Raw genomic sequence first — 23,304 nt, 5'->3', positions numbered from 1 at the left:
GGATTTCCCAGAATTCTCAGGAGAAGGCCATGCCCACACAGAGGTCTCGTTGGCTATTATCTGATTGACAGGCTAGACTCCACCCCTACACTCTCAATTCTCAAATTTACAAATGATTAAATAACTACCACAAGTAAGTAGATAATTTGTATTAGAAACTAAATAATTAAAATAACATAATTATAAATGCCCTAGTTTAATTAATATGGGAAACATTTTTAATACCTTAATTCTCATCCTCAACTTTTCTGTCCTAGATTAAAACCTTCTCTACAATTTGTTTCCTGGAATCAAGAAGGCTGGAAGACCAGCCTGTGTTCAGTACCTCCTGTGGGTCATTCTCATTCATTATTAGCTTTAGCAAATAACACATGTGTGAAAACTACCTTTGTGGAACTGAAAGAGAGATTCACAAGGCTCTACAAGAAAAAGGTAATTATTAGTACACTTTTGTAACTATGTGTGTTTATTTTGGCCAGTTAAAATGTACTCACTTTACAGGATTACTGTGTGCATTAAATGTCTAAAATGGTCGTGTTGCCCGTTGTTTTTGTGTAGGCTCACCTGCATCACTACCTACAAGTTGAGGGAATGGAGGAGGGCTGTTTTTCTGAAGCTGTGTCATCTTTGTCAGCACTCATACAAGAGTATAACCAGCTGGACGCGACGAAGAGCATGCCTGTGCAAGAATTACCTAGACTACGCATAGCTGTGTGAAGACGTGTGTCTTTCTGAATGTCACGATTTCTGTCACTTTACCTTTTTCTCTTTCAGCATTGTTTGTGATTCAGAAAACCCTGTTTGCGTTTCTCATATTATCAGGATATCTGTTTGTTGTCCAAAAGAGTGGTTTCTAATGAACCACAACTTGATGATAGTTGAAATTAGTGAAGTCCTAGTACCTTAACTTAAAACATTTTTCTTCAGAAAAATACCTTATTCTAAAATTGTATTTATTTATAATATGTACTTTAATCTTATGTCTAGATTTCCTGATTTTGGTATAACTGTGAAGGAGGTTTCGTTTCTGAGGCTTTTGGGGGAGGGGGAGTGGTAATGACATATTTGCACTCAAAGAATCACAATTTGTATCTTTATTTTAATATGTATTTTTATTAAATTATTTTTAAATATAGTTGCTTTTTTATCAAATCACTTAATTCTGTAATAAATGTTATTATTTTAAACATTGCTCCTTATTAACATTAATTTAAATATCACCATTTATACATAAGAACAGAACTAAACCAGAGTTGAAAATAAGTGACTTATAATAATCTAGTGAAATTATTCCAATCACTGCACCTTACAGCTTTAGTCTTTACCAGTAATTATTTTAAATTTCACAGGTTAATTTATCAATTAGTGTAGTAATTTTTAGGCACAATTATTTAGTGCTCTGTTTACATTTTTTCTTTCTTTTGCAAAGCATTGATACTGTTTCTGGTTTTTATCAGGAATTTAATTTTATTTTTACATAGTTCAGTATAAAATCTTCTATATCTCAGTTTTTAATAGAAGCCAGAAAACTTGGCATTTTCTCCTTCCTGAAAGAAATGTTAATAAACTGCTGTGTAGATGAGGCAATGTACTTACACTTTAATCCTATTTTTCTTCAAGCATTAATCTAGAATCTTGCTGACTTTATAGTGATCATCATGTATATGATGGAACCTAGACTACATTGTCAAAGTAGAGACTATAGTTTTTTAATTTGATATTCTTTTTTTTTCAGAATCAAATGTTATAAATTGTACAATTTCTCTAATATATATAGAATTCATATTCAAATTGTTATTACGTAATGAAAGGGTATATATTGAAAATAGTTCATTTTTAGTTTTTCACATCTCCTGTTTTCAAGAGTGATCTGAGAATAGCTAGGCATTCCTACCCTTCTGAAAATCTAATTTGATTGCTACCATAAAGGTGATGTGTCCCCCTTCCTTAACCACATTCTTTGGTGTGAGGACATGATTCACTTACCCTAACTGCCCCCTCATGTGCCAATTTTTATAAAATCTTGAGTTCAGAAAATACATCTCCCGGATCTTGGCAATTCCTCTGACAAACACAAGATATAATCCAGAGCATTTTCCATTTAAATGACCCTTCGTTTGGACAATCAAATTGAATGGTGATCATCCGAGACTTATTAGGGACACAGCATCTCTTATCCAAGCATATGCCACAGAAAATGGGTCTGTAACTCTGAGTGCTTGAGCATCCAGAAAAAACAAATTTTTCAGCTTTGGAGTTTTGGAAAGTAGGTTGGCATGTTTTTCCTTTAGGAATCTAAAAAGACAAAAAATTTAAGACCTTTCATTAAAGGTAAAAAGTTTAGAGAAGTGATGCTATAGAACATTCTATCACACAAGCATGTAACCATAATTATTTCAAGTATATTAACAATAGTTGCTATTTCTTGACTTCCAGCACTGCTCTACCTCAAATTTCTCACCAACAGTTTGTCCTCACCATTCTTGCTCCCCACTCCCCAGTGGTTGTACTATTTCTGTTTGACTCAGCTCCGCAATGATTGCAAATTAATCTGTTTAATCCCTGGGTAAAGCCCTATTAAAGGTTTATATTCTTAAGACTTAGCAAATGCCCTAACACATCTCGGGCAGTTTGGTGCTGTCCATGTGTTCTTGTGATAGGGAGGAACTTGGGAATGAGAAGGACTGTGTACTATTTCTAATTGTTTCTCTACTTAGACATGTCATTGCTATTCTAGAAATAGCATCTGTCTAGTTGGACCCTGCAGTCTTGCAGAGTATTTTGTCATAGTCCTTTGGCAAGGTGGCTGTGTTAAATGAGGAGTATTCTGTAAATGGTGTGATCCTCCAAGTTGATGGAAGAGCACTAAGGACACCTCCTTAATGTTCATAATGTACTGTTCTTATTAATTTACAATGTGGCACCCAAGTTAATGTTTTGATCTCATTACATAAAGCTACTATAGATCAATTAAGTTAAAATCTGGGAAGGATCTACTCATAATGATATACAAAGTGGAGACCCCACAGCAAGCCAGCTGCTTAGGTCACACTTCACTAAACTAAGGAAGCTGTAGAATCTACAGCTTAAAGTTACCTCTGCCACCAAGTATGAGTTGGAGTCAATTTGATATCCCACTACAACAACAAACAGATTGTCTGTTTTCCCCTTAGTCAGTTTTACTTTTAAGACTTATAATGAATTCATTTTTATAAGAACCTCAAACCATAACACCACCCATCCCCCTCTAAAACATGCCCACACATTTTATGCTTACTGCCATTGACTTGATTCTGACTGATAGTGACCTCTATAAGCTTTCCAAGGGCAGATAGCCTCACCTGTCTCCCATAGAGTGCCTGATGGGTTTGAACTTATGACCTTTTGGTTAGCAGGCCAAATGCTTGCTTACCACTGCCACCAAGCCACTCTCACAAACACTGTAGGAGTCTTAATACTGAATTCTAATTAAACTTTACCTTTACTGTCTTAGATAGGTTACTGTCACACGGCTGAATGTAACATAGTCTTCTCTCTTTCCTCATTTCACAGTTGCTATTTTCATTGGTTACCCTGTTGGATATCCCCAGCCCACATGTTCTGGAACAAGGTGTCCACTTTGTTGCCTGCACAAGACATTTTCTTTTCCGGATAAGAGGGAGATTCCTGTAAGCTAAAAATAGATGGAGAAAAAATAACATATTTATAAGAATTGGTATCAGTAGGTAATTTTTAGTCATTTTTAAACTAATGGTTAACAGAGTTGAATATTTTTATTTTTATCTAATGTTCCTCAGACTAACCTTGTAGTCTCATTCATTGTTCTTTTTCCCGTTTCTCCTCACAAAATCACCTTTCACCCAACATTTACAATCCATTTTCTTAGAAATCATAAAAATACTTCATCTTAAAAACTGAGTAAATTTACCCACTTGCTTCTTTTTGCCTAGCTTATCGTCTGAGTGCTATGTTGCAGTTCATAATCTGCCCTCTCCTGGTTCTTGCCTCACTCTTGATACTCTTTCCAGCAAACATTGAAGTAGAGATCCGAAAGATTAGGGAATGAAAGATTAAATGGAATGATGTGGTCTTAATGTTACATTCCAAATGTTAAAATCTAGCACAGTAAAAATATCTTAGAGGAGACAGAATACTATGTCATCGAGACTAGTTGTACATCCTTCGCTCTTTGTTTTGGTCATTAAGGAAAGGAAAGAATTGAAATACACTTGAACTGTCTAAGAATCTTCATAGCCGCAGTCCTGGGTCGTGTGTGCTCTGTTTCAACCGCGGGGCGCACTTGTTGCTCTCCCTCTGTGGGCTGTCCACGGTGCACTGGGAGGAAGCGCTGGGGGAATGGATACATGGGTTTGTGAATTGGTGGGCCGATTAGAGCACCGCCCCCACCTGCTGCTCGGGAGAAACGGGAGGGGAGGGTCAATAAAAGAAAAAGCGGGCATATCTATCATTTTCTATCTCCATATAAAAATTTGGGGAGCTTCTTGTGTTGCTCATGAATGAATCAAGCCCATGGCTCATTCTAATTAATCTACATACTGCTTAGCTGTCTTTTTTTTGTTGATAATTTTATTGGGGCTCTTACATATAACAATCCATACATCCATTATATCACATGGATATATACAACTGTTGGTGTCAACAACTTCTAATGTTTAGCTGTCTCATATAATGTCCACTCTACGATGGATGCTTGGGAGATGAGATGATGAGGGTCCGCAATTGAACACAGTGAACTTTTGGGTAAATTATCCCCAAATCTGCACTTACGGTAATACTGACGACCACCCCCAAATTAAGCCTTCCTGAAAAGAATTAGTAGTCATCTTGAATATTATGCTTGAAGAAAATCACACAGCTTTCCGTTTTATCATACGCAGGTCTTGAAACTGCACATAGAACTGAGAAGAGGAAGCAGAAACTGTGAAGACAATTTAGGGGCCGTGAATGATTGAATGTGGCTCTTCTAGTCAAAGTCTCCACTCCCACTAAACGACCTTTGCATGCGTGGAGATGGTAAGAAGGTGCGGGAAGATACTGATAGGATTCACCTGGGAGTAATTTTGAACAGAATTCTCTAGCGTGGCATCCAGCTGTGTATAAAATGAGCTCTCTGAGAAGCAAGGGGAGGGATCTTATTACCAGTATGAGCCAGGAGGAGAGCATGTCATCTGGATCCGAGAGTCCTGCGCAGTGAACCCTCTGGGTCCAGAAGACAGATATAACATCCGAGTAGCAGCAGCAGAACCAGGAGCCAGAACAAGGAACAGCGGTGGACATCCTAACCCAGAGTAAGTAAAGCTGAGGGTTTTGTGCAGTGTGCTGGCTTGCAGAGTGGGGTGCCTCTGGATACTTAATTGGGGAAGTTAGACTTGCTGACCCATGGCGTTTGAGTTGAATGTCTTCAGGTTGAGGCTTACAGTGGAGTGATGTGCCCCTTTGAATATTTATTAGTAGACCTGAAAGATTTTTGTCAAGTGCCCTAACTATCCTGGGCATTTCTCACAAGTATTACAACTTATTAACTTCCTTAGTAAACTGTCTAATCATAAATTTTGTCTGAGTTTTGTGTAGCCATTGCAATAGATATTAGACCCAGAGGTAAATTAGGGAATACTAATTGAAAACAACACAGGGAGATGACAGTTCAAAGACCTGACCCAGGAAGTATATTAAAGGCCTGACATCTACAAAAATAAAGGTAGTTTAGACTATTACATTATGAGTAACTACACTTAAAGCTAATCCAAGAGTTGTTCCAAAAAATTTTTAACATAAAAAATAAGAAAACTAGAAGAGATGTTTTAAAAGTGAAAAAAGCTTGTGTTCTCTGAGCGTTGAGAAAAGCTTGGGGACTTGATATTGTAAGGTAGTCCAGAAGCGCCAGAAACCAAATCAGTCGAATTAAAACAAACAGGCTTTATTAGGGAGGAAAAAACCCACAGTCCACAACGTCCGGGCTGGGTGAGTCGCACTGCAGGCTACAGGGGTGATGCTTATATGGACAGGTATGTACGGGTTTCTGGAATGTAAGGTGTCTTCCTGGTTCCGGGTGTATTCGTGCCGGGTGCAGAGCGGCGGATGAGAACAAAGCAGGCACTGAGCCAAACGGGCCATGCCGGGTGCAGAGTGGAGGGTCGAGAGCAAAGTGGGCACTGAGCTAAGCGGGCCATTCTGGTGCCGGGTGCAGAGCGGCAGGTCGAGAATAAAGCGGGCCATTAGCCAGCTCTGGTCAGCCCCGCAGGTGTGTGTGGGAGATTCAAGGCCACTTGCTAGTTGTTTCAGGAAGCTTTTGTCAGTTCCGCATGGGTGGGGGAGATTCAAGGCCACTTGCTGCTAGAAGCCGGCCTGGTATTGATCCAGCCATACAGATATCATTGCATGCTTATAAGTGACCAAGGAAAATCTTGGCACCATGCATACATCATCTGCAATTAGCTGAGTCTGTGACCATCAGTTACAATCACATATATCAAGTGTTACGTTTGCTTTGTAAGAAAAAATGTGTATTAGTGGTTAATTTAAAAGCCAGACTCCCTTTTTGCCCTCAAAATTACCGTGTCACTTAAGCTGAGGATAGATGTTAGAGATACTGACATGCACAAGGCTTCAAAAAATTCATGGGGACGTGGAAGAAACAGTAGCGGATGGCGGTTTGTTATGAGATCATCCAGCAGCCGAGTCCACAGACAAGAAGCGCACCACCCTGTGTTACCCAAGTATTGTAAACAATAAGACCCAAACCCAAAGGAGGGATCGGTACCAATGCCTAAATTCCAAACACCCAGTTACAGAATGCTGTGGGTGATCCAGGAAGCCACACATCCATTTGCCAGGTCCCTCCTTGGATTGAGTCCCCAGGGAAGCCCCTGTGCCTAGACTAGAAGGTGAACGGCCATAATATCAGGCAGAGCACCAAAGCACTGTAAAGCAGCTGTACTTAGACTGGAGTGTAAAACCTCGCTGTTAGCGTTCCCTCTGGACCCACTTCCTATTCTAAATCTAAATCTCCGCTTTGTCTTAGATTGAGGTCTGTCTCTGTTTTTTGTGATCATTGTTGCTGGGTCCTTTCGTTTTGTTGGGGGCTTCTTTGGTCCTTGTTGTGTCTGTTTCTATACAGGGAAGCCAGGATGGGTGGATGGGTGAGGATGGCAACTGAAAGGGTCACCTGGAGGGAGAGGGGTGGGGGGTGGGGACCCCATGGGTGCAAGAAGGAAGAAAGGTGGTAGTGCTGATTGTGGTGAGGAATGCACAACCCTTCTGAATATGATTGAGTTATTGAATGTTAGGGCGTATTAATTATAACTCAATAGAACCAATTGTTTTTAGAACCAATTATGTTAAAAGATAATGGAATGCTTCCACAAACTTTTTGAAGTGCCCCCCCACCCCGCCCAATACCTCATACTTCCTTTGAAACCACCAAGTCCATTACTGTCTAGTTGAGTCTGACTCGCAGCATTCATCGTAGGGTTTCGGAGGCTCTTAATCTTCATGGCAGCAGCCAGCTTCCTCTTTTGCCTGAGGAGCAGCACCTGGTGGGTTTGAACTGTTGATCTTGCCATGGTAGTCCAGTATTACCCATCAGTGCCACTTAAGCTCCTCCTTGATACATCTCATTGCCATCAAGTCGATTTCAACTCACAGCACCCCTGCCGGGCAGAGAGAAACTGTCCCTGTGGGTTTCAAATGCTGTAACTCTGTACAGGAGTAGAAAGCCTCATCCTTCTTCCACAGTGCAGCTGGTCGTTTTGAACGGCCAGACTTGCCGCTGGCGGTCCAACACTTAACCCAATGTGTAGCCAGGACTGCTTGCCTTTGAAACATGGCTAGACATGCATATCTCAAATACCAGAGAGCACTTGGGAGATTTTCCTCATTTTTTAGAGCAAAGCATTAACCAATATGAATGATCATTTGATGATTCGCTCAAACTAGGCTCCAGGTGAATCTACTGAAACTGTTCTAATTCATCAAATGAAATCAATTTGAACCTGATCCAAGGTGAAAAACGGCTGCTCTGAGATAGCCTCACCAGGGAGATACTTATAGTGAATTATTTGGATCTAATGCAGAAAATGAACTGTCCCTATATACTTTGATGAAAGGAGTATTTGACTTCTAATTTCAGAGGTTTTAGAGCTTCATGGGGGTATCATGGTTAGCTGAATAAGTACCTCAATGAAACCCACTGCCATCAAGTCAATTCTGACTCATCGGGACCCTATGTAGACTTCTGGGATTGTAAATCTTGACGTGAACAGATTGTCTCATGGTCTTCCCTGGAGCAGCTGATGGTTTGCAGTTAGCAGCCCCGTGTGTGACCCACAGTACCACCAGTAGGCCTTACAGTAAATACATATTCTCCACAACCTATCAAATTGTATACGAGTTAGCTGACATAGTCCCTAGGATCTTTCTTTTATGGAACCAAAAACCAAACTCACTGGCAGCGAGTCAAGGCTGACTCACCGCGACCCTGTAGGACAGCGTAGAACTGCCCCTGTGTGTGTCTGAGGCTGTTAGGAAGTGGAGAATGCTTTCTCCCGGGAGCAGCTGGTAGTTTGGAACTGTTGTCCTTGCCATTAGCAACCTGACTCAACCACTACACCTCCAGAGTTACTAAAACTCATTTCTCTGAGTATAGTTACTTTTTATTCAATATCCACAGAAGTGAACTTCAGGGCTCTTAGTATATACATATATAAACACTAAGCTTCAAGCAAAAGACATGCTTGGTGTGTGAATGAGAATACCAAAACAGAGCTGTGAGTCTGAACCAGATAGCACCATTGCCCCTTTCAGTACTTCCTCGTCTGTGCTGAATTTGCTGGCACCTTTTTAAAAATCATTTTATTATTTGTACATATGTTGCCATCATTTCCAAAACATTTTCTTTCTACTTAAGCCCTTGGTATCAGCTCCTCTTTTTTCCCTCGCTGCCCCCTTGTCCAACCTCATGAACCTTTGATAATTTGTTATTTTTATTTTCATACCTTACACCATCTGCTGTCTCCATTCACCCACGTTTCTGTTATTCGTCACTCTGGTGGGGCTGGTATACGTCGATCATTGTGATCGGTTCTCCCTTTCTTCCCCTTCTCCCCCTACCCTCATGGTATCGATGTTCCTGAGGCGGTTATCTGTCCTGGATTCTGTGTGCCGAGAGATCTTGTCTGTACCAGTGTACATGATCCAGTCTAGCTGGATTTGTAAGGTAGAACTGGGGTCATGATAGTAGGGGCAGGGGGAGCATTAAATAATTAGAGGAAGCTGATACCAAGGGCACAAGTAGAAAGCAAATGTTTTCAGAATGATGATGGCAGCAAATGTACAAATGTACTTCACATAATGGATGTATGTATGGATTGTGATGAGTTGTACAAGCCCCCAATAAAATGATTTTTTTTAAAAAGAACTAGAGGAATGTTGTGTGTTTTATCCGTGCTATACTGCACCCTGGCTAGTTCGTCCCTTCCTTGTGACCCTTCTGTGAGGGGATGTCCAATTGTCTATAGATGGGCTTTAAGTCTCCATTCCGACCCCTCTCTTCACATTGAAATGGTTGTTTGGGGTCTTCTGATGCCCGATACCTGCTTCCGTTGACACCTCGTGATCACACACAGTTGGTGTGCTTCTTCCATGTGGGCTTTCTTGCTTCCCTTCTAGAGGACCATTTTTTTAACTTCAAGACTCTAAGACCCCAGACGCTGTATCTTGTAATAGTGCAGGCACTTTTAAAGCCCCATCCACAGAATACTCTGGTGTTTAAATAAGATGCCAATTTAGAGCAGCTCAGATAATAAGTTTATTAATTTATTCACACTGTTTGTGGCCAGCTGTTCAAGATGAATAATGAAAGAATCTCATTTCATGTCTCTGTATACCCTATATACTCGAGTATAAGCTGACCCGAAATTTTTGAAGTAAAATTTTAAAATAGAATTTTGAAAATTTTACTTTGAAAATTCTGCTTATACTCAAGTATATATGTGACCTACTTTAAAAAATATATTGTTGTAGTTACATAATCTGGTGTCATCTTGAGACTATTAAGAGTAAATGGGTGGAGGTTAGCCTGTCAATCAGGTCCCAGCTTGATTACCTTATTTGGAGGCACTAAGGAGGTAAATAGCTCACTGGAGGCCAGACCCACAGTCTACTTGTCTTCCTGCTGACAAGACACATGGAGCTACACTGATAAAGCTAGAGTCTTGGAGCTGGAGGAGCCACGTGGGACCCACACCAATGCTGACATGCTTCCACTGCCCCTGGATCCACAAGACTTTCCACCACTGGTCTGTGATTTTCTGCATTCGGTGTCATTGCATGTGTTAACGTGAGTCTGAAGAGAGATTTATAGATTGGCATCAGACATATGGGCTAATATCAGACTTACAGACTTGATCTGGACTGGGTTAGAATGTTTGCTTAATACACAATTACTCTCAGACTAACACATATGTGTATGAAATTAATTGTTGAGCTTCATTTTCAGAGTGAATGAAATGATCATTTTATGTCAGTAGTTTTCTCTTTTTGGAAATAATGTTTCAAACATGATCCATTCCTCAAAGATGATTTTTAATCCTTTTCTGTTTATAAAATGTAGAAAATTTGCCTTTGAAATTTTTTGGAATTGAGTGGCTCAAGCTTTTTACCCATCATAAAACAATACAAATAAAAGAGTTTTAGGACACATAGAAACAATATTTAGTCAATTTTCCTGAGAAGAGGTTGATTAGGAATAAACAGATATAGTGAAATTTAGAATTTTTCTGACTTAGTGATAGTTGTATCAAATTGAGTGCCATGCCAGAAATATGTAAAATATTATAACCTTTCCACTCCAGATACTTAGAATATACTCGAATGAGGCAAAGACTAAGATGGCATATGTAAACTAAATTTCACTGTCAATAAAGACTTCTTGTATACCTGTGATAGAAAGAGACATGAACGACAACCAATAAAAGCCTTATATGAAAAATATGACTGTTCTTCTTATGAGTACCTGGCATAGCTTTATAGCTTGTTGAGAGGTGCTGTTGTAATGGTCCCAGACTACAGTCTGATTGGTCAGCCTTCTTGTCACCTTTAACCCCAGAGCAGTGACTGCCAGCCAGCTTTGGTATAAACAGAGGTGTGCATCCAATTACCCCACTCACACAGAGGCAGCGAAACAGAGGATTGGGCTGAAACACTTGGCCATTATGGTAATGTGCCCTGTTGAGCTCACATCCAACAGCTACAAGATCTGAAAAGAGAAGAAGGTAAAACCGCTAAAGCGTGCGATCGTCTAAATCTCCGGTTGTAAATCTTAAGGACATACCTGTCTCCTTCATGAAGCAGTGGGTGTGCTGTTGCTGGGTGCCATCCAGTCACTTCTAGCTCATAGCAACCCCGTGTGCAACAGACAGAAACCCGCTCGGCCCCGTGCAGTCCTCGTCCCTGTTCTCTTAGAGCCCATCGTTGCAGCCACTGTGTCAGCCATCTCTCTGAGGGTCTTCCTCATGTTCACTGACCGACACTAGGCATGGTGTCCTTCTCCAGCGACTGTCTCTCCCGAGATCATGGCTAAAGTACATAAGACAACATCTCACCGTCCTAGGTTCTAAGGAGCATTCTGCTGCACTTCTTCCTTGACAGGTTTGTTTAATCGTTTGGTTGACGCCATAATTCAAAAGCCTCTACTCTTCTCCAGTTTTCCCTGTTCGCTATCCAACTTTCACATGCACAGCAGGGGATTGAAAATATCTTCCCTGGGTCCGTGCACCCGAGATCTTAACGTCACACCTTCGCTTGTTTAACATTTGAAAGAGATCTTTTGCAGCAGATTCTCCCAGTCGTTTGATTTCTTAAGTGTTTTCTCCACAAGCATTGGTTGTGGATCTAAGGAAAGTGAAATCCTGGACAGCTTCACTCTATTTATCATGTTGCTTATTGGTCCAGTTGTGAGAATTTCGTTGTCTCTGTTGAGGTGTAATCCATACTGAAGGCTGTAGTCTTGGATCTTCATCAGTAAGTGCTTCAAGAATGCGTTGTTGTGTCATGTTGTGTGTTAAGTCTAGTACTCTATTTCTTACGGTCCATTTGGAACCTCCAATCTATAAAGCACTTACAGATAATCCTCACTGCCATTGAGTCAATACCAACTATAAGCGACCCTATAGGACAGGTAGAACTGCCTCTGTGGGTTTCTGGGATTGTAACTGTTATGGGAGCAGTATAACTCCTCTTTCTCCCACTGAGCAGCTGGTGGATTCAAACTCTTGACCGTGTGGTGAGCAGCCCAACACCAGGGCTTCTTATAGATGATAAAACCAAGCACCGTCAAGTCGATGCCGACTCACAGCAACCCTGTAGGACAGGGTGGAGCGGCTCCCGTGAGTTTCTGAAACTACCGTGACTCTTTATGGGAACAGAATGGCCCGTCTTTCTCCCACAGCGTGGCTGGCGGTTTCGAATAGCTAACTTCAGATCACAGTCCAAGGGTTACCACTTTGCCAAGGGAAAGTTTAACATCCGTGTTTTCGGTATGTTTCGACCTATGCATCTTAAACAAGGGTCACTTTTGGAATCAGAACCAAGAAGAAAAAAAAAAACCTCAATATAGTTAATAAGAAATCAGCGATGAAATGATGATTATAATTTGAGAGATGGGTTGATGACTTTGAGACCTGAGGTTTCCCCAGAGGTCCAATAATACGTTAACAGACTCTCAGGAAGTCAAGATGAAACCATGACAGAAGAAACGGTCATTTAACTGCAGCACTACAAGGTCTCTGGTCTTTTCCTTAAGAGAACCGGAGTAATTTTTTCCCCCCGCATCCTCTGAGGAAGATAGGTCAGCAGAGGGCTCTGTGGTCCCGTGGAGATGCTTGACGTTCTTTCAGTGGGTCTGCACAGTCAAAACTTTTCAAAATAGCGAGCCTTACATTAATCAACGCATTGGCTCCATGCTGAGGAGTCAGACCCTTCAGAGACACCATTTTGTCACATCAGTTTAACTTAAGGATGTTCTTAATGATGCTGCAATAAAAATTAATTTTATCAAATCTCACATATTGAGTGCATGTCTTTTTAGTATTTTGGGTGACAAATGGAAAGTAAGCAAAAGCCTTTCTGTGCAGCAAAATGCCATAGTTGTCTGGAGAAAAGCGCTGTGCTCCTGTTTCAAGAAAAATGAGCCACTTTTTAAAGTAGAGTGAAGAAATGACTGACAAACTATGGTTATTAATATCTGAGCTTTTGGCAGGCATTTTCTTGGGAAGCGAGCTTGTAATTTCAAGGAAACCAACTGATATTATTTGTTGCCAACGATAGAATTTGAGCTGTCGAGCACAAATTTGAATTTGGGAAAACTTCAATCTACCACTGAGATACTGACAACTACTCAATATGTATACTTTTCTGATGGGATTGGTAAGTGTATAAATGTGATCCTTTAATATTATATGATTAAACACGTCAACATTTGGAAGATCTCTTTGCCTTAGTAAACCAATATTTTTCAAATTCCGAATGCATGGAATCACAAGATTATGCCTGGATAAAAGACAACATTCCAGGAAGGTTATGGACACCACTTGATTTTAATATCCCATGGTTCAGAAAGTTCAACGATGAGCTTTCGAATTCTACAATGCATCCAGCTTTTAAGAAACTATCACTTACGAAGCTTTAAAATGGAACGTGCACAATTCTATTTGTTATATATCTAAGTGAAGTCATATGTTCATGTATTTCAACCCAAACAACTTATGACAGATTGAAAACAGATGAGAACCTAGCTAAACACTGGAGAGATTTCAAATATGTGAAACAATGCCAATCTTATCACAAAAATTTCTCTTCTAGGGGTATATGGTTTTTTCCCATGAAAATGTTATTTCTGTTCATATGCAGTAGGCGTATTAATTGTTTTTAATGAATGAATAAACTTACCTTTCTAATCCATTACATATTAACAGATACAATCCATATAAGGAAAAGCTCTCTGGGTCCTCAATCACGTCCAACACTGCTGGATCCTCAGATTACGCATTTAAAAAGCATCGCTCTGATCAGGGATCAGCAAGCATTCTGTACAAAGCCCATCACATCTCAGCCTTTGAACAGGCTGTCCTGTCTCTGTTGCAACTGCTGGATCCAGCCATTCTAAAGCAGCCAGAGACCACAGGGCAAGGCATGGGTGCAGCTGTGTTGCAATAAAACATTCTGTGTAAACCGGCGGTGGCCCTGAGGTCTCTGCGATCCCAGTTAGGGATTATTTCCAGCCCCTGTATTCTGTTAACACAGTCGTATTGTATGTGAAGTTACATACGGAAAGCTAACTTACGTAACCAGCTTTAGCTCTGTGAAGACAGGGCCTCTTTGTAACTGAGGGCAGATCCATCTCCTTTTTCCTTTTCCTTTTTGCATCCCAAGCATCTAACCACAGAAGTGGATGCTCCCTGGGTGTTGATCCAATTAATAAAAATAACTTGCTCAAACCCTATTTGGGAGAAAGGAGTGTCTTGAATTTTAGCATCTGATGAGCCATGTTTCCCCGTGTGGAGCCCTACATCACGATCATGTGCTAGATTGTTTGGGTTTTCTGTCGTTATCTCATTTGACCCCCTGGCGACTGTAAAAGCCAGGTACGTATGATGTAATCGAGTCACAGAGAGGTTAAGGAGTGGGATCAAGGCCACTCCGTTGTCAGAGCAGTGAAAAGGTAAGCCCTAAAACAACCACTTAACTAGAGTAATAGAAGACTGGCTGGAGCACTCGGCTGGTGAAACTTGAGTGGCTTCACATGTTCAGTCAGACTCCGAACGTGTTCTTGTTCCATGCTCAAGGAAACTTAGACTTCTTTACAGAGCGACTACGCTGCCCATCGCATGAGTATTTCTCCTCCTTCAGCAATCCTGGTGTTTATTCTAAGTTGGCATCTTGAGTGATTGCCGGTGTGTTGTAGGGTAGAGTCTGATTTCCTCTCCAGAGTTGGAACTCATAAAACTGAGGGTCAGCTTGTAATTTGGGGTTACCCCACCCTACTTTTTCACGCACTTGCTACAGCAAAAAGCACTGCAATTCAGTGGTTAGTTGGGAAGACCAAGGTTAAATAGCATGTCTGAATGCTAGAGATGCATTCTTATGTTTTTGTTTTGTTTTGCCTTTTCAAAAAGCAGGGAGAGTCTTTATATTAACTCTAGAGGGATGCATCCATATGTTTTAAGCAAAATTTACCCTTGATTATAGAAAAGGCTGTTAAGATTGCTTGGGGCAGGATTAATAAAGAAGAATTGTCATCTGTCACTCTAAGAACTCAGGCTATCTTTATATACTGTCTCCCATTTCTGGTCATTAAAACCATTTCCCTAAGCCTAAAGGGAACTGCAACACCACTTCAAGACAATAAAAATGACATAGGTTTCTGAGCTTATCTAAATATCTGCTAGTTTCATATGGTGTCCAACATTACTGGTCCATGAAAACCATAAACTACTTAACAGTTGGCAGAACTAAGCTGACTGTTCCAACTTAACAACTGCAGGGGGAACATTTGTCTACACAGAACGTTTACAGACACATCCAGATGAAGGTACTTACATGCGCACACTCCAGTCTCGTACCTAGGTCTGTCGGCCGAATAGTCACAATACAGCCCTTTGTGGGGGTCACAGAGGTCCGCTTCGTTGCAGTGGTCCCCTGGCTGCTTAGCGCAGACTTTGCAGCATCCACAGCCGTCCCTGACCAAGCTCACTCCAGGAGGGCACCTGGGCTTCAGGCGAGGGCATTTACAGGGCCAGTGACAAAACTGCTTACGCTGCTGCACTTCGGAGACTTGGCTGGGACTTCCCGCAGGTGGTGTGGCCAGTGGGCCAGTGCCCTGCCCCCTGCAGCAGGGCTTCATCCGACAATAAAAGTAACGTTAGAAATGGTTTCTCAAACAAATGGCGGAAGTCTCCTAAGATTGGAATGTTTCCTTTAACTTTCCTCTAGCTCTTAAATGCTTCCCCCACCCCCACCACTATCATGATCCCAATTCTACCTTACAAATCCGGCTAGACCAGAGGATGTACATTGGTACAGATAGCAACTGGAAACACAGGGAATCCAGGACAGATGACTCCTTCAGGACCAGTGGTGAGAGGGGCGATGCCTGGAGGGTAGAGGGAATGTGGGGTAGAAAGGGGAAACCGATTACAAGAATCTACGTATGGCCTCCTCCTTGGGGGATGGACAGCAGAGAAGAGGGTGGGGCGAGACGTTGAACAGTATAATATATGACAAAATAATTTATGAATTATGAAGGGTTTATGGGGGATGGAGGGGGAAAATGAGCAGCCAGTATTAAGTGCCCAAGTAGAAGACAAATGTTTTGAGAATGATGAGGGCAACAAATATACATATGTGCTTGACACAATGGATTGTATATATGGACTGTGATAAGAATTGTATGACCCCAATAAAATGATAAATTGGAATGTTTCCCTCAGACAGGCAGGACTTGGTGTGCTAAATCACAATAATGTATCTGTTAGCATTGGACACAAGTGATAACTTATTTCTGAAACACAACCTTTTCTTTGTTTGGCTTCCAAGACATCACTCTTGCTCCTGTTTGATTTCGCTCCTGATCACCCTCGACTAGGCACTTCCTCCGTCTTTGCAGGCTCCTGTCCCCCTAGATTAGGCCTACATGACAGACTTCGGTGGTGTTTTTCTAAATGCTGAACTGGCTACTAAAGTCCTCTCACTCTGCCCACTATCACTTGGCAATCTCATCCCTTGTCTTCAATTGTCTACACCCTACAAGTCTCAGCACTAAGCTTCCAGCTGTAACTCCCACACAGACAGAACTGTGCACTCACAGAGCTGACCGCCTCCTGAACCTCGCCAACAGGCAAAACACATGTGCAAAACCCACCTTTGGCCCCCAGAGAACTTTTGTGAATGAGCAGTCAGGAAGCTGGGTGTCATCAGATGACCCCTCACCTTTCACAGCCATGCTGAATAATTCTGATTCCATTGTCCTCCTGTCAGCAGAACCAGCCACGCTTCCCCATTTGCACTGCTACTGCCTAAGCACCGTTGAAATTGTTTTCTAACTTTTCTTCCCCTGAGAATGAGCCCTGAAATCCACCTTCCACATTCTGCTACAGGGACCTCTCCTAAACACATAGCTGCTTTTATGCCTCTCCTAAGTCCATCGGGGACTCCCTGCTGGCGACAGTCCACAGTCAAAATGTCGAAGCAGCTCCCTCTTCTGGCTCTTGCCTAGCGTTAGTTCTCTATAGTCACCATGTGGGTGTCCCCTCCACTCTCTTCCTCACTAAAATGTTCACTGTCCAACCTGCCACCTGGGGTCTGCCCATGTGTCCTTTAGTCGTGAGGTATTTCTGGACCATCTTTCCAGATTGCTCTTTCCAAAGTAGGATCGATCCCTTTCTACCTGAGCTCCTGTTACACCTCTGACATAGTAGCAGCGATGGTTCAGTGAATGACTTCTCGCGACATCATACCCTCCTGTATAATCTTGTCTTTCCAGTCTCAGCGTAATCTATCTAGTCAATGCGTGTTCCACACAGGTCTGCTGGGTGAATGACGGGAAGAAGGAGTCAGCCCTGGTTTTGCTGCAGTTGGGAAGAGCCCCGTGTCTGAGCACTTCCTTTCCCTTTGGCAATGTGTTTGTTCTGACAACACATTGTCTAGGATTGTTTTATTTCTCTCTGCCGGATAGGTAGAATTGCCTTTCACTATTACCTACCTCTTTTGTTCTTTTTCTCCGCACGGAAACACTAATCACAAAACCTGTCAGTAATTACTGAGATGGTTGCTTGGATTATGTTGTCCTAAATGTATGGTATCTTAAAATCCAAGGAAGGGTTTTTTTGGTTTGTTTTGGAAGAATATAAAAAAACAGCTTTGCTGCCATGCACAATGCATTGGAAAGGAGTTTTTAAAAAAAATAATTTTATTGGGGTCCATAGAACTCTTTATCGTAATCCATCCATCCATTATGTCAAGCACACTTGTACATTTGTTGCCATCATCATTTTCAAAACATTTTCTATTTGAACCCTTGGTATCAGCTCCTCATTTTTTGCCCTCCCTCTTCCACCCTCCCTCCCTCACGAACCCTTGATAATTCATAAATTATTATTTTGTTATGTCTTACACTGACCGTTGTCTCCCTTCACTCGCTTTTCTCTTGTCCGTCCCCCAGGGAGGGGGTTATATGTAGATCATTGTGATTGGTTCCCCATTTCAACCCCCACCTTTCCCTTAACCTTCCTGGTATCGCTACTCTCATTATTGGTCCTGAGGGGTTTATCTGTCCTGGATTCCCTGTGTTTCCAGCTATTTTCTGTACCAGTGTACATGCTCTGGTTTAGCTGGATTTATAAGGTAGAATTGGGATTATGATAATGGGGGGAGGAGCATTAAAGAACTAGAGGAAAGCTGTATGTTTCATCGGTGCTATATTGCACCCTGAATGGCTCGTCTCCTCCCCATGACCCTTCTTTAAGGGGATGTCAGTTGCTTACAGGTGGGCTTTGGGTCTCCACTCTGCACTCCCCCTATTTCACAATGATATGATTTTTTGTTCTTTGATGCCTAATAACCTGATCCCTTCGACACCTCATGATCACACAGGCTGGTGTGCTTCTTCCATGTGGGCTTTGTTGTTTTTGAGCTAGATGGCTGCTTGTTTACTTTAAGACCCCAGATGCTATATCTTTTGATAGCCAGGCACCATCAGCTTTCTTCACCACATTTGCTTATGCACCCACTTTGTCTTCAGCGATTGTGTCGGGAAGGTGAGCATCATGGAATACCAGTTTAATAGAACAAAGTGTTCTTGCATTGAGGGAATAATTGAGTAGAGGCCCAATGTCCTTTTGTACCTTAATACTAAACCTATAAAGATGTGCACATAGATCTATTTCCCCGTCCTCATATATAAATATATTTGCATATGTGCATGCCTGTATTTAGACCTCTATAAATGCCTGTTGCCTCCTAGCTCTTTCCTCTATTTCCTTTTACCTGGAAAGTGGATTATTACAAATACAGTTAGTTAGGTTACAACTTACCTTCTCATTTGGTCTTATTTGATCCATTTTAAATTTGTCCTCATTTTTCCTATTTTCTGCTTCCTTTTTGATTGAGGCTTTTATGTTTTACTTTGTCATTGTTAGTTTTTTAAAATTTCTCTGTATATGAAATGCAGGACAGGTAAATCTAGAGAGATAGTAACTGGTGGGTATGGCAGGGGAGCTTAGGGGTAAATGGGGAGCTAATAGCAATGAAAACAAAATGAAGAAAATGTTCTCAAACTGTTTGTGGTGATTGAATAATGCTTCTTGGTGTGAATGAACTATTAATTTATATGATATATGAAATGTGTGCCACTAAAGCCATTTAAGAAAAAAATAATATAAAAAGTATTGTCGGTCATCCTTACAACAATCATCATCATAATTTATGAACAACCCAAAACCAAAGCTGTTGTAACCTAGTCCATTCCGACTTGTGGCAATCCTAGTGTCACAGAATAGAATCGCTTCACTGGACTTGCTTGACCACAAAAGTTAGAGAAGGAGATTACCTTATTTTCTGTGGCGCCACTAGGTGGATTTGAACTGCCGATCTGTAGGTTAGTAGTCCAACACAAACCATTTATACTCCCTAGAGACCTTCATTTATTAAGAGATAGTATTAATCAGCACTTGTTACATCTTGGGCACTTAGGTAACATCTTCACATGGGTTATTTCTAAACTAAAACTCCATTCTCTCCTTGGAGTCATGAGCGCTAAATACAGCGTAGTGCCCAGGCTGGATTCTAGAACAGCCAAAAAGAAAAAACCCAACCTACTGCCAAGGAGTCTATAAATTCACCTGTTCAGGATCACTCAGAAAATTAGCTGTGAAGCTGGAATTCTAGCTCAAAAGTATCTGGAGCCCATTCTAAAAATTCAGGCTCCTAGTGACCCTGTGTAGGGTTTCCAAGCCTGTAATTCTTAGCTGGAGATCTCCTGGGGAGCAGCTGGTGGGTTTGAACTGTCTGCCTGTGGTTAGCTGACCTGACAGCACCACTAGCACTCAAGAAGGTATTAATTGGGGTGAGGGTGGGGGAAAACAACTCTTGAAATCCAAATAAAATTGAGAATTGAGGCCACAGCTCCATGGGAGAGAGACTGGGCCTCTTGCTCCTGTAAAGAGTTAGTCTCAGAAACCCGCAGGGGTCGCTGTGAGTCAGCATTGACTCGACGGCAGTGAGTATCTTCATCCACTTCCACTGAGTCCATTATGACTCACCTGATAGACAGGGCAGCACCCCACCCCAACCCCCCATGTGTTTGCCAGACTAACTCTTTACAGTAGTAGAAAGCCTCATCTTTCTCCTCTGAAGGAGCTTTTGGTTTTGAACAGCTGACCTTGTGGTTAGCAGCCCAAAGTGTAACCACTACACCAGGGCTCTGAGAAGAGTGTCTTAGTTAGAACAAATGTACCATGGTAATGCAAAATACTAATACTGGGGAAACTAGGCAAAATTGCATAGGTGTTCTCTGCAACTTAGAGTAAAAAAATCAAAATGTTTTCTATAAGATACCCCAAAATTTAAAAATGTACTTAAAAAATGAAAACTAGGGCGAGGGGCTGGTGTAAAAGGGAGCTGATGGTCAAGGAATTCAAGAAGAAAGAGAAAGTTTGAAACATTGTGGTAGCAATAGTACAATACTGATGGATGTGATTGAACCATGGAACTATACGATATTTGTATTAACTTGCAATAAAATGGTTTTGGATAAATAAAAATGAAAACTATAACGTGAAGTTATAGAGTAATATATCTCTATAAGAGAGGTATGATTATTACCCTTATTTTACAGATTAAGAAGCTCAGGCTTCTGGAAATAAATTCACCTGTTCAGGATCACTCAGAAAATTAGCTGTGAAGCTGGAATTCTAGCTGAAAAGTATCTGGAGCCCATTCTATTAACCACTGCACCATACATTAACAAGTGTTAGGAATGTTTTTCACACCTGTTTTAGGACTTTAGCAATAAGAGCAAACTGAATAAGCTATACATTGTTATGTATGCAGCTGAGGCCACACTGAACTGCAGTCAAATATCCACACATCACCTGGTAAACAGTGGCGGCCATGCAAACACTCACACACAAATGCTCCCGCAGCATTATTCCTGATAACCAATCTAAATGCCCATTAAGTCAGGAGGGGATAGGTATAGCCGAGCCAAACAATGGGCTATGGTCCCACCGTGAAAAAGTAAGGACTGGTCCCTGCTGAGCATGGGGGAACCTTGAAAGCATTAGACTAAGTTAAAGAAGGGGTCACTCAGGATCACATATCTTATCACTTTACTTCTATGAAAGGCCCGAACAAATACATCTGTAGGGTGAGAGAGTAGATTAGTTATTGGCTAGGACTGGGCAGCGTGCAGGAAATAAAGAGTGACTGCTAATTGGTCCAGGGTTTATTTTAGGGGTGATAAAACTGTTTGACGTGTGAGTGGGGTAATGGTTGTACAACTCTGTGACTATATTGAAACAAACATCACTTTCTCACTTCAAATGAATGAATGATATGGGAATTCAATCTCAATAAAGTATTTAACCATTTCCTTTTAAAAGCAAATCCTCCAGAAAAAGGGGACACATAAACGAGTCCACCTTTGGCACAGTAGTAGAACCAGATAAAAAACAGCTGAAATGTTACTCCATTAATAGCGGCTGAATGTGGATCTGTGTGCCTGTTTAGAATTCCTGGGAGGCAAAGGCCAACGAGGAGTTGGCAATCAGTCGCCAGCTCTTTTCCAGAAAGTCTGTTGGGAGCTCCATGTGAAAAATTGATAGACGGGCAGCAGACCTGGGGGAGGTCCTGTGTGTGGCCATGTGGGACCTGCCTAAGTCACAGAAAAGCAAAAACAAAAATGGACTATGGCCAGCCTGTGCTTGGGATATTGCAAAGTACAATATTCAATACAAGACAGTGCTCCTCTGCTGGTGGAGTTCATTATCATAATTTGCTTTGTCTTCTGGAGTTGCCCAGCAGCACGCCAGACCCCCTATAGAGATGGCTGCGGAAGAAGGAACACGAAAATGCTATGAAAACCCCATCCCTAGGGCACAATCAGGTTCCTACTGCAACAGAAACCCGAGCTGGAAAGCTGGGAACCTTCTCTGACAAACTCAAACCCAATGCCTTGCCCCTTGCAGGAAGTGCCCGAGCAGCAGTCTACCCCCGGGGGAGGGCCGGACACTGAGAGAGTCTGTCTGTGACCTAGGCAGGCAGGGGCTGCTGAGATCTGTGGGTGAAAGAGAAAAAGAGAAACCGTCCAGCCCCAGGAGTCTGACACTGGGTGCTCTCTGTGGGACACTGAATGTAACTTGAAAGAAAAAAGGAAAACCCCAAGCTCAGCTCGGCCACTTCCTAGAGGAGGATTTCTCATCTTGGCACCACAGGCATTTGAAGCTGGATTTGGTGGGGAACGATCCTATGCAAAGGATGTTCAACAGCATACCTAGCCTCTACCCACTAGATGGCAGCAGCACTCCCCAGGTGATAGTTCCCAACCAATACTCAAAGCTCCACGAGGGGCAAGCTATCACCCATGGAGAATTTCTTGTGAGGAGCCATCCAGTCGGTTCCAACTCAGCGACACGAAGCACAACAGAAGGAAACACACTCTGGCCCTGCGCCACCCTCACAAGTGCGCTTATGTTTGAGCCATTGTTGCAGCCACTGGGAGTCCATCTAGTCCGGGGCCTTCCTCTTTCTCGCTGCCCTCCTGTTTACCGGACATGATGTCCTTGTCGGGGGCCTGATCTCCTGATAACCAGTCCAAGGGACATGCAACGAAGTTTTGCCCTCCTTGCTTCAAAGCCGTATTTTGGCTGTACTTCTTCCAAGACGGGCTTGTTTGCTCTGTTGACAGACAGTCCTTGGTCCTTTGAATACTCTTCGCCAGCATCATCATTCCAGTGCATACATTTCGTCAGTCTCCTGATCAGTGTCCGCCTTTCTCAATCCTATGAGGCGACTGAAAATGCCAGGGCTTGGGTCAGGCGCACTAGAGCCGCATCCTTGCTTTTCAACATTGTAGAGTGATCTGGTGCAACAGAGAAACCAGCTACAATGCACAGTGTGATCCCTTGACCGCTACTTCCATTGGTTATGGAGCCAAGCAAGAGAAATCCTTGACCTTTCATCTTTTATCCACTTACCATAATGTTGTCTATTAGCCAGTTGTAAGGGGGGGGG

The 23,304-nt window shown here is 42.0% G+C and overlaps 2 protein-coding genes and 1 long non-coding RNA gene across 6 annotated transcripts in view; 2 read left to right on the top strand and 1 right to left on the bottom strand.

Moving 5' to 3' along the window:
• Nucleotides 1-1,187, top strand: part of TUBE1 (tubulin epsilon 1) — a 16,405-nt gene extending 15,218 nt beyond the window's left edge. For all 4 annotated transcript variants that reach the window (XM_004702009.2, XM_045294369.1, XM_045294368.1 and 1 more), the window contains 2 exons: nucleotides 258-432; nucleotides 559-1,187. In XM_004702009.2, the coding sequence (XP_004702066.1) occupies nucleotides 258-432; nucleotides 559-717 (334 nt within the window). In that variant the 3' untranslated portion in view covers nucleotides 718-1,187. The remainder of the gene's footprint in view (nucleotides 1-257; nucleotides 433-558) is intronic.
• Nucleotides 55-16,094, bottom strand: CCN6 (cellular communication network factor 6). The gene is made up of 5 exons (XM_004702192.2): nucleotides 16,058-16,094; nucleotides 15,616-15,913; nucleotides 11,033-11,275; nucleotides 3,480-3,673; nucleotides 55-2,295 (listed from the first exon to the last, which is right to left on the bottom strand). Exons 1-5 carry the CDS (start codon nucleotides 16,088-16,090, stop codon nucleotides 2,014-2,016), a joined length of 1,050 nt encoding a protein of 349 aa, XP_004702249.2. The 5' UTR covers nucleotides 16,091-16,094; the 3' UTR covers nucleotides 55-2,013.
• LOC123522188 overlaps nucleotides 3,355-23,304 on the top strand; it is a 68,534-nt gene continuing 48,584 nt past the window's right edge. Inside the window, exons 1-2 of the long non-coding RNA XR_006680469.1 lie at nucleotides 3,355-3,668; nucleotides 4,899-5,309. This is a non-coding gene — a long non-coding RNA (uncharacterized LOC123522188). The remainder of the gene's footprint in view (nucleotides 3,669-4,898; nucleotides 5,310-23,304) is intronic.

The sequence above is a fragment of the Echinops telfairi genome, unplaced genomic scaffold (genome assembly GCF_000313985.2).
Source record: "Echinops telfairi isolate 266 unplaced genomic scaffold, ASM31398v2 ScPeMD7_3533;HRSCAF=4204_0, whole genome shotgun sequence".
NCBI classification, from domain to species: Eukaryota; Metazoa; Chordata; class Mammalia; order Afrosoricida; family Tenrecidae; genus Echinops; species Echinops telfairi.
The sequence above is the reverse complement of the archived record's forward strand: the minus strand, read 5'-3'. Positions and strand labels throughout refer to the sequence as shown.

Excerpts from the sequence above, each read along its gene's own strand:
- CCN6 (XM_004702192.2), bottom strand. The coding sequence starts at position 16,090 with ATGTACATCCTCTGGTCTAGCCGGATTTGTAAG. Across the intron at positions 11,276-15,615 it reads CGAGACTGGAGTGTGCGCAT|ATCTTGTAGCTGTTGGATGT; the intron begins GTAAGTACCTTC and ends TTCTCTTTTCAG. Across the intron at positions 3,674-11,032 it reads AAGCTATAAAGCTATGCCAG|CTTACAGGAATCTCCCTCTT; the intron begins GTACTCATAAGA and ends ATCTATTTTTAG.